The sequence below is a fragment of the Nelumbo nucifera genome, chromosome 4 (assembly GCF_055504915.1).
Source record: "Nelumbo nucifera cultivar China Antique chromosome 4, China Antique-T2T, whole genome shotgun sequence".
NCBI lineage: Eukaryota > Viridiplantae > Streptophyta > Magnoliopsida > Proteales > Nelumbonaceae > Nelumbo > Nelumbo nucifera.
Genome location: NC_142652.1, coordinates 66,304,186 through 66,319,511, shown reverse-complemented (window position 1 = coordinate 66,319,511; position 15,326 = coordinate 66,304,186). Strand labels below are relative to the sequence as shown.

The 15,326-nt window shown below is 38.3% G+C and overlaps 1 protein-coding gene and 1 non-coding gene across 2 annotated transcripts; both read left to right on the top strand.

Moving 5' to 3' along the window:
• The first annotated feature begins 983 nt into the window (after nucleotides 1-983).
• Nucleotides 984-1,090, top strand: LOC148800663 (small nucleolar RNA R71). The gene has a single exon (XR_016071037.1). It is a non-coding gene; the product is annotated as a small nucleolar RNA R71 (small nucleolar RNA).
• An 11,775-nt stretch (nucleotides 1,091-12,865) lies between these two features.
• LOC104585602 (uncharacterized) lies at nucleotides 12,866-14,110 on the top strand. Its single transcript, XM_010242539.1, has 5 exons — nucleotides 12,866-13,115; nucleotides 13,214-13,317; nucleotides 13,407-13,505; nucleotides 13,598-13,758; nucleotides 13,843-14,110. Exons 1-5 carry the CDS (start codon nucleotides 12,866-12,868, stop codon nucleotides 14,108-14,110), a joined length of 882 nt encoding a protein of 293 aa, XP_010240841.1.
• The last annotated feature ends 1,216 nt before the right edge of the window (nucleotides 14,111-15,326 follow it).

Genomic DNA, 15,326 nt, shown 5'->3' with positions numbered 1-15,326 from the left:
TCATAGCATCAAACATTTTAAAAATTACTTCCTCATCCTGAATCCTAAGGCTGAGTTGTCCTTGTTGGACATCAACCATTGCCTTTCTTGTAGCTTGGAAGGGTTGCCCAAGGATCAGTGGGACGTCAACGTCCTCTTCCATGTCTAACACTATGAAGTCCATGGGAAAAATTAATTTATCAACCTTAACAAGCACATCTTCTATGATTCCCTTATGATGCTTTATGGACCTATCAGCTAACAACAATGCAACTCTAGTGTGTTGGGGTTCACCCAACCCTAATTTCTTAAAAACCGAATAGGGCATGAAATTTATACTAGCTCCTAAATCACACAATGCCTTGTTAATTTTCAAACTGCCTATAGTGAAAGGAATAGTGAAACTCCCTGGATCTTTCAGTTTCTGAGGCAGCTTATTGAGGAGGATTGCTGAGCATTCTTCATTCAATGCAACTTTAGCCACGTCTTCCAGTTTCCTTCTGAAATTTTGGGGAAAGGGTTTCACCGCATTTTGATTTTGCCAAGACAGATTGGGGTGATTCCTCCATCCGGGGTTAAATGCATGAGGGTACTGATTGCCTTGCTGCCTTTGCAAATTACCAACAAAATCTACTTGCTCGAGGGACTATATGAACTGATTTCCAACTTGACATTCGGTGCTGACATGACCTCCCCCACACAATTCACAGACTACGGTTTGAACATGCATGGCTGCCAACTGCATTTCATCTATCTTCTTGCTGAGGGCACTGATTTCTGTAGATAGTGTTGTATAGGTGTCTACATTTTGAAGTCTGGGCTGTCTCCTAACTTGGGCTCTCTTAGAATGCCACTGATAGTTGTTTCAAGCCATCTCCTCAATGAGTGAATGGGCAACTTTAGGGGTCTTGTTATTAATGGATCCCCCAGCTACAGCATCCATAATAATCTTATTGGCTTTGCTCAACCCATTATAAAATGTCTGAACTTGCAGTCATACGAGAAGTCCATGATGAGGGACTTTCCTCAATAGTTCCTTGAAACGCTCCCATAGCTCATACAATGACTCCCCGTCCTGTTGAGAGAAGGTGGTGATATCATTCCTCATCTTTGCTGTCTTGGACGGAGGTAAGTACTTGGATAGGAAGTGGCTGGCCATTTCATCCCAAGTAACAATCGATCCAGCTGGTAGAGAGTTCAGCCAAGTCTTAGCTTTGTCCTTCAATGAGAACGGAAACAGAGCCTCACCACATCATCACTAATTCCATTGTGCTTGAATGTGTCCATATTTCCAAGAAGTTGGTGATGTGAGTGTTCGGATCTTCATGAGCCAAGCCGCATAATTAAACTATATTATGAATCATCTGAATGATTGCTGGTTTGATTTCGAAGTTGTTGATGGCTATTGTTGGTCTCACAATGCTCGAGGCTGCCCCGGTGAGGGTTGGTTTGGCATAATCCATCATGGTCCTTTGTTTGGCCATCTCTGCACTTTCAGCTCTCCCTTGCTTAGAAGCTCTAAGGCGGCGACGGAGAGTTCGTTCAATCTCGGGATCGTAGGTGATGCTCTCCTTTTCACTTCTACGTGTCATAAACTATACAAGTCAAAGTCATAAAGAGACTAATACACAAATATCATGAACATATTGCACAAAATTAAAATCAGATTAACTTCAGTAGATAGTTCCTAATATTATTGTGACAATCCTCGGCAACAGCACCAAAAACATGATGCGCTTAGAAGACACTAGCAAGTGCACTAATCGATCAAGTATTATAATGATGAGTAGAGTATCGTTCCCACGGGGATTGATCCAACAACTACTAGTACTGAATCTGCCTTTTGTTATCTGATAAACCAAAATGTTAAACAAAGGAAAACCCTAACTCCTAGTTAGAAAACTACCCTAAGTAGTTTTGGATCAGACCACCTTTAATGATAAGTAGAATTACTGCATGCAAGAACTAACAGAACCGATTTAGCAATTAAATCTTTAAGCAGCCCAACCGAAGTGAATTCAGTCTTGGGTTGGTGAAACCCTAATTGCATGAGCAGCCTCTCTCGAGCACATCCCACTCTATCTATGAGCAATAATTCTTATATCTCTATTAGAAATTTAATCACCATAGATGCATTAAGAACAAGGAGTCGACAGAAATTTATTCTAGTTGAAAGAATGCCAACGAATCATGTAAATTATCTCTAAGATGCATTCAATCCGTTTTCTTGATTTATTGATCTGATTACCTAAATTCTTTCTCAAGTAATTCAAGCAATCCAAGAAACAAGAATAATTCGGCCAAGATTATTCTATTAATCGAAAACCCTAATCAATAAATCCCAAGAAGAAATCACAATCAATTGGATTTGCCTAAAATATTAATTACATATCAGATTTGAAATCCATCATGGTTCGCATAAGAGAAAGGAGAAAAGAAAGATTCAATAAAGAAACATCATGAAACCCTAATCGAATCTAGGTTACCGAATTTGTAGAATCAAAGAAGAAGACAACCTAAGATTTCTGCATCAATCTTCGATCTCCTCTTCAATTCACATTTAGCAGCCTTCTCTCTTCTCTAGAAGTTCTTCTTCTTCTTCTTTGGTTTTGTCTTCAGGTGTCCGAACCCTAATTCCCTCTTTTTCTTTTCCTTTTATACTCTTCCTTTCAACCTTTCTTTTTCATTCTCTAAAGTCAGCCACCTTTTTGGAGCCTCCCTTAGGGTTGTTGTTCTTGGTGGGCTGAACTGCTATTGGGCTTTTCTCCTTGATGGGCCGAACTGCTGTTCTCCCATAAGGTTTCAGTTGGGTTGTAGTTGGGCCTCTCTCCTTGGTGGCTTTAGTGCTTCCCATGGGGTTTCGGTTGGGCTTTTCTTCTTGATGGGCCGAATTATGCTTTCTTCACCCTAGATTGTCCCAAACTCATAGTTTCCTGAAATTCTGCTCAAATAGGGTAAAAACCATTGCAAATCATCATTAAAACCATGTATACAGTAATAAAAATGATGTGTAGCATGCATAGACATCACTTTCTTTAAAGGATCACATATCCACCCATCCAATGAGTTTTCCCTTTGGCCTTCATTAGACAACGTTCATTGCCATTTTAGGTTAAATCGTTATGTTTGTTAAGTGCAAACTCATCATATCGATAGCCCCAAGGTACCATGGAAGAGTATTCCATTTTAGGATAGTCCCTCCCATTAGTCTATAACACCACTATCATCTCATCAATCAATCCCACTGGCTGCTTTAGTGAAATGGATAGCCCAATTTTATGGTGCATCTCCACCCACCAATTTAGAACGTTTTCATGATAATGACGGAAGGCCTTTAGAGAAATCATCTTATGATATTCCCTATCTCATTTCATTTATATTAATCATGAGGGAACGTGGCTATCAGTCCCTAGATCAGATTTAGGTCATACCATAGTGGCTCCCATTGACTTTCATAATGTCATATTCAAATGGGCCCTTAATGGGCTAGGTTCCCATGAGGTTCTTCTTGGGGAGGAAGCTATTGAGGGGGCCCATTATAAAAGGAGGTCATTTAATGATCCATGGACATCATGGCAATAATGTGCATTCAGCCATGATGTTTGTAGAGAGCCACATAAGTTAATACATGGGCCAAGCACTTATGGCCCATGAACGAATCACATACAATCAGTACATCACATTTACATAAATAATTAATCCATATCAATTAAAACTTATAAAACCCATATCCATTTAGATTAACACATGATCAGCCCATCAATTGACTAAATTATTTAATAATTTTATCTAGGTATATGGGTTAAACTACAAGAAGCAATTCGGCGTGTATAGTAGTCCATGCTGAAATTGGCTAGTTTTGCTTTAATCTAACATAAAAGGGGTTTTTCAAGTATGGGTCGAATTGGTCCAAGCAATGTGCCATCAAACCCCTAGCCTAAAAATGATTTTGGGTCACTTAAACCATGATCCATGGAGTTGTGATCAGACCCCAAAGAACCATAGGTTTGGCCCAACAAGATTGAACCAAACCAAGGTCAAATTGGCCTAGGGTTTGGTGTCAAAAACAAGCTTCAATTCACATAGGTAATGATCTGATATTCTCAGTTATGATTCACAATCATATCAATAAATAAATAGCAAATAATTAGAAATAAATGGTTAGGGCTGATAGTGTGATGGTTTGAATCCAATCCGAACAAAAACTGTATCCCTACGAAAAACCCTAATTTCTATTGCTTACATCAAAAAAACCTAATATATTCTTTCTAGAAATGAAAAAAAAATAATTAATTATAGACCAAATAATCAAATTAATGAATTTGGTGTACATCAATCTTCTCACCATCAAGAGTTCAATCTCCATCAGACTTTCATCCTAAGATTTCAAGAATCCATAATAGAACAATTCTACAATACATCAGAATATATTTATCAAAATTTTATATCATTGGCCCACTTTAAGAATATAATTCTCAGAGTTTTCTGCTAACTACTCAAATCAGCTAGACTAGTTCTTGTCGATTTGAGTTTTGGTCCAAATCCGGTTTCATTCTATCCATGGGATGAACCTAGTGCTCTGATACCACTATTGGAAAGGGTTAGGATCTATAATATGGATGGCCAAACCATGTTATATAGCTGGGAGAATTTTCAAAAATTTCATAATCCTTATGGTAATCGAATTCCCTATGTTTTGAAAAACTACATGTTTTAGGATCAATCTTATACTGACCAGACCAGATTTCAAACCAATCAAAGTAAGAGATTTATACCTGATATGCACACTACAAATGCAAATCCTAAGGTGGAAGTTTATGCCCAAATCAGTCCTAAAACTAGCCTCCACTGAAGATGGCACATTGTGTAGGTGAAGTTGATTCAACAACACAGTTTTCAACAAAACTACAATCCAACTATTTGGATCAAACTAGGAAAGGTGAGCCTAAATTTCCTCTGAATTTTTCTTGCAGAAATTAGAAGAAAATTGATCACTATCACTCCTTGAAAGCCTAGGTCGTGATAGGGTTTCTTGGAAAACAAAAGAGAACAAGAGAGAGTGGTGTTCTAGTCTAGTTCACCCTCTTCTTTTATCTCTTTATGGAGCACTTCTCCTAATCAAATTAGGAGATTATCCAAATCTAATTTGGATCTGGAATCTATTAAGAGATAAGCCTTATCCTCTTAAGAGGATAGGTGCTCCATACTCATTTCCAAACCCAGATTCGACCCATAATCATGTGATAGCTCACAACCCAAGGGTGTTGCAGTGGCCAACTTAGGCTTGATTTGTATGGTGTGGAACCCACAATGACCTCACATAAGTCTATATTGGTTTGGCACAGCCTCTACGAAAAGGCTTAACTGAATTCACTACTGAATGCAATGAGCCCTTGAGCACACCACTTTGTCCGACAAAGGGGTTGATCCTATCACTATGATCACCCACTCAGATGAATTCTCAAACTTCCCCAACATACCCAGTTTTGACCCTCAATGGATCTCACTGATTAGCATGTCAAAGACAATCCAATCAAACACCTAGTGCAGTACCATAATCAAGTCTAGGGGTTATGTATAACTTTTCAGTTTTGTCCATCAATCTCCAAGGCCTAGGACATAACTGGAAAACGGTTTGGGTTCAGTGTTTCTACCAAACACACACTGCATGTACTTTCGGTCTAACCTTATCATCTGAGACAAGCTGCCCCAACTTCTTTGGTAGCACATCAGTGTTAACCTTGGCAGGATAAACTCCCCAAGTCTACCCAATGGTTGAGAGCATTCTAAACTAACGCGAGTCTCATAAGTGTCTAGTTTAAGGGGTAATTTCACAAACACATACCAATATCAACATGAAACAATAATGTACTTTTATTCATTTACAACAAATGTATTTGTACGTCAATTCAAATTGGATCTAAGGGCATACACTGTATAATAAATTTATATATTAAAATCATTAAATATTATATTATAATCAAATTTGGATTTTAGTTGGATAGGATGGAGTCAAATTCAAATCCCGATCTAATTATAAATTGGATGTAGGTTAAAAATTCCAAATCCAATATGATTATATAAATACACCATCATATAATTGGATCGGGCCTCAGATTTTTGTGCATCATTGATAGGCTTAGTCCCCATCCCTATCCCCAATTAGTGTATTCCTATTAATCCCATCTCCACCCTACCCCTATTAAGGCAATATCCATCTCTACGGGTGCAAGTTCGATTTATGGTCAACCTGGGCCCCACTCTAAACTTTGGGCTTAAGGCCCGAGCTCAGACCGAGCCCGAAGTTAAGGCTAATTTTCCCAACCCGAGTCTGGCTCGCACTATAATATGATGCATTCGGATTGGGCTAGTAGGGCAAGGCGCCTTTGGCTCCTTGAGATGCATAGATCTCAAAAGGTTACCCAAAATAAAAAAAAAAAAAAGATCACCCTAGTCGGACATCAAAGTGCAAAGTTATGACCTCCAAAATTATGCATGCATTAACTGTGCAACCTGTGACCTAGTGATTGGGTCGAATGGGTCAACAATTGAACCAGCCAAGTTGGACAGTTCTTGACCAAGTTAACAATTTTGACCACCTAATGGGTTTTGACTAAACCTGACCGAGAATCCTAGCCGAGTGACGATTCAAACAATTCAACCAGTCGGGTCAACAATGGGTTGAAAACACTAGTATTAGGTCAACCCAATAATTTGGGTCAAGTTTGAAATATGCATGTTATTAAGTCGGCTCAAATTGGATTTGCATGGGAATGTTTGAGGGTCGGATTAGGATTAAGTAAAACCCATGTTGAACCAAGTTTGACATCACTAAATACAAGTAGTCCTCAAAGGTTTATTAATTAGTTAATTAATTAATAATAAATTAACTAGTCATCTAATTAATATTTAAAAATAAAATAAAATATAAAAAAGATAAAAACATTGTTGATTAATTAGACATTAACTAATATTTAATTAAAATAAAATTTAATATGTAATAAATCAGTAATGTCATTGGCACTAATTTACCTACTATATATCTTCCCTTTTGCAACCAACCAATGGAATGTAAAAATATTTTGGACAATTTATTTATATATCATCACCATAATTTTTTTAAGAAATATAAACAAGTGAAATCAATGTATAAGTATTCTAAATATAATAAATTATAGCATGGATAAACTTAAACTCCATTTCAATATACAAAATAACTCTAAATAAAAAATAGAGTACAATTAATAGTTGAATACAAATTTGTAATATTAATAAAAATATTAATTACATTTGTAAAATAAAAATAAAAATATTTCTATAATTATTTCAATTTAACTTTATAATTAATATATAAATTTTAAAATTTATTAATAAGAAAGTTAAAAGATAAATAATAATATTTCTATAATTCTTTCAAATCAACTATATTATGAGTTAACCTTATAGTTAATAAATTTTAGGATAAATCTCTTAAACTATGAGTTAACCTCATAGCCATAACGAAATGGAGGCCGGGATACCCAAGTAGATCTCCTAGGTTGGTTATTAACTGGAGCTTGTGAGACATCTCCCACTACCCCTTAGCTTTCCTCACCAAGAACAACTTCCTGACGATGTTTTTTCAGGATGTAATCTTCCTCTAAGAAATGGACATTTCGACTACAGAACACTTTCTACTCTCCTAAGTCATAGAATAAATACCCTACAGAGCCTTTAGGGTAACCTACAAATAGGCAACGACTGGTCTTAGATTCCAATTTGTCAGGGCTTGTTCTTTTAACATGTACCGGACAACCCCAAATCTTCAAGTGTCTCATACTTGGTTTCTTTCTAATCCAAAGCTCATAGGGAGCCTTCGGAACGGATTTGGTTGGAACCCGGTTCAGCATGTATATCGCAGTCTCTAATGCGTAATCCCAGAAGGATATAAGTAATTCCGAGTGTACGAGAAGTGATAAGACCATATCCAATAAAGCCCGATTCCTCCTCTTTGACACACCGTTTAACTATGGTGTAGCAAGAGGAGCTAGTTGTGATATTATCCCATTTTCCTTTAAGTAGTCCCTAAATTCGTCAGAGAGATATTCACCTCCTCGATCTGATCGAAGGGCCTTAATGTGTCTCCCTAACTATTTCTTGACATCTTGTGTGAACTCTTTGAACTTTTTAAAGGACTAAGACTTGTGTCTCATTAGGTACACGTAACTATACCGTGAGTGATCATCAGTAAATGTTATGAAATAAATGGGTTGGTTACGTGTCCTAACATTCATGGGACCACATACATCGGTATGTATCAGGTCAAGAGTGCCTGTTAAAGGCTTACTGGTGAATGGTCGTTTCGTCATCTTACCCCAAAGGCAAGGTTCATAGGTTGGAAGATCTTCTACAGTTAGAAAATCCAAAGGACCATCATTTACCAACCTTGTGATATGATCTATGTGAATACGGCCAAGTCAGTAATGCCACAGGCATGTGGGATTAACTGTATCATGAGTTCTTTTCTTGGGGATATTATCCGACGTAGTTTTGGTTATGTTTGTTTCTAGGGAAAGATGAAGAACATAGAGACCATTCTCAAGTTCTCCATATGTGAGGAATTCGTTATTCCTTTTGATAGTAATCACGGTACTAAAAAGAACAGAATAACCATCAACACATAGTTTTGAAACAGAAATCAAATTTCTTCTCAAATTGGGTACATAATGACAATCTTTTAATGTAATAATTCCTTCTATAAAATACAATTCTATAGTTCCTATGGTTGTAGCTGCGATACTTGTAGAAGTCCCCAAGTAAAGAATCACTTCTCTGTCACTCAGTCTTCTGCTTGTCTTGAACCCCCGCAATGTATTGCATGCATGAGTAGAAGCCCCGGAGACAATACACCAAGAAGCAGAAGTGACCAATATATTGGTCTCTATGACAAAGGATTTGAAATTACCTTGTTTCTTGGTCTCCAGGTACTGAGGATAATTCCTCTTCTAGTGGCCGGTCAGCTTGTGAAAGTGATAGGCATCTGATGCCTTGTCCTTCTACTTTTTAAGCTTTCTAGTTTTTTTTTGAGGTTTCTTCTTTGCCTTCCTCTTTTTCTTGCCCGATTTACCACCTTCAACAAGCATGGCTATGGGCCTCATCCTTCTTTATCAGTTCTTCGGCCCTCTACAACATATTGCTAAGTTCCTGAAGGCTAACATTTATCTTGTTCATATTATAGTTCATTATGAACTGATTGAAGGAAGGAGGCAAAGAGTTCAGGATGGCATCAGTTAAGGTGACATGATCTAGCCCAGATCCAAGAGCCTCAAGTTCATTAATGTATCCCATCATCTTAAGACAATGATCATGAACTAGTTGGTTCATGGACATTTGTTCGGTCATAAACTGCTTAAGTACCTTTTGACGAGTAGAACGATTTTACTCTTCATACTTGGTCCTTAAACTATCCAAGATATCATTGGACACTTCAATCTTATCGAACTGTTACTGTATCTGATTGTCTAAGGAGGCTATGACGTAGCACCGGGCAAGAGAGTTTTTCTCCTCCCATTCTTGATATTCCCTCCTGCAGGCCTCAGAAGCCCTATCACCCGATGATCTGGAGTAGGGTTCTTAGCAACTTTGTCTAATTTCTTGAACGTCAGAACCAGCATAAGGTTACGAAACCAGTCAGCGTAATTTGGGCCCTTAAGCTTATTATTGTCCAACAGTTTAGTGAATTGTCCATTTGCCATTTCTAATAAAAGGCAAAGCAAATATTAGTCTACAACCTGATTTGATTCATGTTATCTACATAGATATGGATTTTAATTAATGCTCCATTTCCATTTGTTCATCTCTGAAATTTCCCTCCTATCTCAGAGACAGAGACTGTGAAATATGTCTCTACAAATGTGGGAAACCACATACAGTGCATGGAGCCAACTGTTTCAACTGCATAACCACACCACCTTTTGTGATGGATCACATCCACTCATCTCATGAGCTTTCCCTTTGGCCTCTGTCAAACAAGGTCCATTGCCATTTTAGGTTAAACCTTTCTGTCTAGTAAGTGCTTACTCATCATATTCATGAACGCCAAGGTACCATGAGAGAGTCTTCCATTTTAGGATAAGCCCCTCCCACATTGGTCTATGATACCCCTATCATCTTATGAAACAATCCAACAGATCCAATAGCAAATGGATAACCCAATTTTATGGTGCATCTCTTTATTACTGAAGGGTTCATTTTCATGCTAATGATGGAAGGCCTTTAAAGAGTTCATCATATGAATCTCCCTATCACATGCACTTATATTTCACTTGAGGGAACGAATAATTATGCCCTAGTTTTATTTAGGTAAAACCAATGTGTCTCCCACTGACTTTCTCAAAGCCATATTTAATTGAGCCCTAAACGGCTAGGGTTCCGCACAGTTCCTTTCGGGGAAGAAGTTGATGTAGGGCCCATCAAACAGGGAGGTCATCCAATGATCTTATGGACACCATAGCATTGATGTGCATCAGTCATGGTGTGCGAAAGAGCCACTATCGAATTAACATAGGCCAAGTGCTTATGGCCCATGTACGTAGCACATCACACATCCATACCTCACATGCATGAAACAAATTGATCCAATCAATTAAAATATCTGTAAAACCCTAAATTAATTAGGTTAAAAGGTATCAGCCCATTAGAGCCCATAACATTATCAATTAACATTATCTAGGTAGATGGGTTGTACTGCAAAAAGCAGTTCAGCCCGTATAGATGAATCAGGGCGGATGCAAATTTAACATATTAAAATTGGGTTTTACAGAGGTCGACCGAATTAAAAACTTGAAGTGGACCATCAACCCTCTGGCCAAAATTGAATTTGGGTCAGAAAAAATAACCCCATCAAACCAAGAATTCGGTCCAACCAGTTTGGACCAAATCTGGTACAAATCGGCCCAAGTTTTGGTGTCCAGTTCAAGATTTAATTCAAGAATAATGATCTAAAAAATAAATTAAATCTAGATAATCAAATTACCAAGAAAACAAAATTAGAGGGCTGCACTATGATTTTCTTGGATATCCTGCAAACCTACAAAGAACAATTAATCGCAGATTGCAGAATCGATATCTGCAAAATCGTAGATCGCAGAACTTCATTCTGCGAAATCTTCTTGTCCTCTGTTGCGCACTCCAACAATCTCCAAATGAAAATAAAATAGAAAAACCTAATTTTTCTATTATTACATCACATGGAATTCCTATACAATTTGTCTAAAAAAAAATTATTTACAAACCAAATTGAATAGAAAAGAAATAGCAGGGTGTGCCAATCTTGGCACCAAAAAGATTCGATCTCTATCACATGTGCAGCCCAAGAATTCAAGAAACATTCACAGAACAATTCTATAAATATAACAGAATAATAAAGATTTATTTTCCAGATCATTCGTCCATAATCTGGAAACCAATTCCCAGAAAAACACTAATTGCGCAAATTGGGTACAACGCCTTTTCCCCATTTGTGCAGATCCAGATCTGATCTAATTTGATTCAGGACTTGAACCTAGCTCCAATACCACTGAAGGGATGGGAGATCCAATATATGGATGGCCGAACCCTATAGGAAGGTTGGGCAAAATTTCAAATATTTCTTTACTCCCATCCGGGAATCATATTCCCATTTTAGAAAACTGCATTTTCAAGGTTCGTTTTTGTAACCAAACCGGACCAAATCTGAAACCAAGATTAGGGAGGGATATACCTGATACGAAATCCACGCAAAAAGCTCCTCCCAACGTAGGTGTTCACACCCAAAGAGGGTACAAAATCCTCCCTCCACTGAATATGACACAACTTAGGATGAGGCAGGATTAGCAAGTAGTTCTTCACCAAGAACTTGTGATTCTTCAACAAGAATCGAATGGGGTAATGAGCATAGCTTTAGAATTGTTTCTTCTAGCAAGAAACAATATCAAGATCCAATCTTGATCAGTTCCAAAAATTGGAGATCGAATAGGGTAGGGCGGCAAGAGCAGGGAGAGAAAGAACTGAAGGCAGAAACAGTCAAACTGAATTGTCTTCTGTGTTGTGTGTCTTTTTCAGATCTGCCATGCTCTCTATTTATAGCTTTAAAGAGATGACCTCCTAATCTGATTAGGATTCTCTTGATCCAAATCTTTATTTAGATCTGAACTCTTTAAGTGATAAGGATAAATCTTTATCTTATCTGCAGATTAAGATCAGCCTTTACTAATCAAATTAGGAGTTCCCTGATCCAAATCTCTATTTGGATCTGGACTCTTTAAGAGGATAAGAGTTATCCTCTCATCCTTATCTACTAATCCATACCCAGATTCACCCCTATTTAATTAATCCAATTAACTCAGATCAAAATGGGCTTAGGCCCATTAAGCTTTCATGCTCACTTCCTTTTAATGTTGGCTAGCTTGTCTCTCTTTGTATGGCATGGGACCCTATCATTGATCTACACATCAGCCACATGGGTTCAGCCTTTACTAATCAAATTAGGAGTTTCCTGATCCAAATCTCTATTTGGATCTGGACTCTTTAAGAGGATAAGAGTTATCCTCTCATCCTTATCTACTAATCCATACCCAGATTCACCCCTATTTAATTAATCCAATTAACTCAGATCAAAATGGGCTTTAGGCCCATGATAAGCATGGGACCCTATCATTGATCTACACATCAGTCACATGAGTTCAGCCTTGCCTCTCATACAAGGCTTAACCGAATTCACTGCTGAATATAGTAAACCCCTAAGTCCATCACCATGGGCTCTTAAAGGGCCCAACATTTATACTAAATGGTCCTTGGGTCCAGCCATCTTATGAAAGCCCAAGGACTGTAAGAAGATGAAAGATTAGTCCATCAGGTATAACCCTTAATGGTCTTATGTTTAAGGGTTAAGCTTAAGGTTACTGATAGTATCAGGGGATCCTTGGCAGACTCATATGCAGTACTCCCTCAATACTGTACAACCTTGCTTGCAAGCAACCTTGGGTCTGTATTGAAGCTGCATGCCCCACTTGCCTCAAAAGAATACACATATGGGGTTTTCAAGAGAGTCTTCATATGCCTTGTAGGTCCAAGGGATGGGTTCTTGAATGGTTGCAAAAAGATAATTGGGCTGGATGGTTGACACACCAAGATTGGTGCAATAAGGGGTATAATACTCATAGTTGTAGGGATTAATGGCAATAATGGAATTTTTCTATTGCATATTCTGTGGTAGAAGTTGAAAGCAGAGACAATTGGACATGGTTCTTAGTTGAGTTAAGAGATTCTCTAGGTATTGATGACCCACACAGGTCGACATTTATGTCGGATAGGAAGAAGGTATGTATATATTTGTTTGGTTGATTTAATGCATAATTTCCTTTGTTTTGATTACAAATAGCACTAATAAATGTGATACTTGTTTGCAGGGCATTGTTGAAGCAGTATCATGTTGCATGACTAGTGCAAATCATAGGGGCTATTTACGGTATCTATATAGCAACTTCAAAAAGCTATTCAAGGGGAAGGCATTAAAGAATGATGAATGGGCTACTGGGAAATCATATACCCAGTCTGACTTTATTCATTACATGGAAGTAATCATAAGCATAATGCGTAGATTGGGGAGGCCAGAGCAATGTTGATTGTTGAGATGTTGGAAGACGTAAGGAAAAGATGGATGCAGAAGATTTATTATAGACACAAGGCATCCGGTGCACTTAAGTCTGATTTGTTGCCTAAAGTGCAAGCAATCATTGACAAGAGATCAAGGGAAGCTAGGTGATGTTTATTGCCCAAATACTTATTGTGTTTTCTGGCTTGAGTAGTTCATTGTACATGTACTTACTTATTGTATTTGAACAGGTCTGTTAGGATTTTCCAATCAGGGCAATATGTGTTTCAAACACTTGGAGGTGACTTGGTTGAAAATGTCACCAAGATTGATTTAATGTCATGTACATGTAATGTTTGGGATATAAGTGGCCTACCTTGTACTCATGCACTTGCAGTGCTTAGTTTTACAAGAGGTAGGGTGGAGGACCTATGTGACAAGGCCTTTCACAAGGCAACATATGAAAAGGTGTACAGTCATTTTAGTCATGCTCTACTGGGACAGAAATATTGGCAATAAGTGCAACACCACCCAGTTAAACCCCCCATAGTGAGGAGGAGGCCAGATTGACCCCTAACCATGAGAATAAGAGAAGAGGTGAAGGCAAGAGAGATCCATCATATTGATGGCCAAACCCTGTAGGTAGGTTGGGCGAAATTTCAAAAAATTTCTCTCTCCCATCTGGGAATCACATTCCCTGTTTTAGAAAATCTGCATTTTCAATGATCAATCTTGAACCAATAACTAAACCAGATCTAAAACCTAAAGGTAGGAGAGGGATATACTTGATACGAAGAAACAGTATCCTCAAATGAAGGTGTTCACGCCCAAAGAAAATCTCCAAAGACTGCTCCCACTGAAGATGACACAGTGTAGGGTGGAGCAGAATCAACAGTGTTCTTCTCAAAAACTGAACCCTTCAGCAAGGATTCGATGGAGGCTGTGAGCACGACTTCAAATCAGCCTTTCTCCAAATACTGATATCAAGAACTATTCTTGATCGCTCCTACTAAAGTGGAGATTGAACTGGCAGGTGGCGGCAACTGGAGGAGAACGCAGGGAGAAGATGGCGCAGTCACACTGTTGTTGTCTTCTCTCTATGTAATCTGAGATCTGATCTCTGGGATGGAGTGAAGAATGGTTTGCCCCCTCCTCCTTTTATAGACTTAAAGAGATCAGCTCCTAATCCCATTAGGAGTTTCCTAATTCAAATCCTTATTTGAATATGGACTCTCTTTAAGTGATAAGGATAAGTCATTATCTTATCTGCAGATTAGATCAACTCTCTCCTAATCTCATTAGGAGGTTTCTAGATCCAAATCTCTATTTGGATCTAGACTCTCTGAGTGGATAGGATAAGGCCTTATCCTATCTGCTGATCCAAATCCTAGATCCGCCCCTCTTTAATTAGTCTAACTAAACCAGTTCGAAATGGGCTATAGGCCCAATAAGTCTTATGTGCTCAGTAGCCTTTCAAACTGCTGCCCAGTTGGGCTTCTTTGTATGGCGTGGGACCCAAACATTGATCTACACATCAGCCACATGGGTTCAGCCCAGCCTCTGTTACAAGGCCTGGCTGAATACACTGTTATGGACAGTGAACTCCCTAAGCCCATCACATGGAGTCTTAATGGGCTCAACACTTACACTAAGTGGTCCCTAGGCCAAGCCACCTTATAAAAACCCAGGGACAGTGGGCAGATGCAAGATTAGCCCATCAGGTATTACCCTTAAT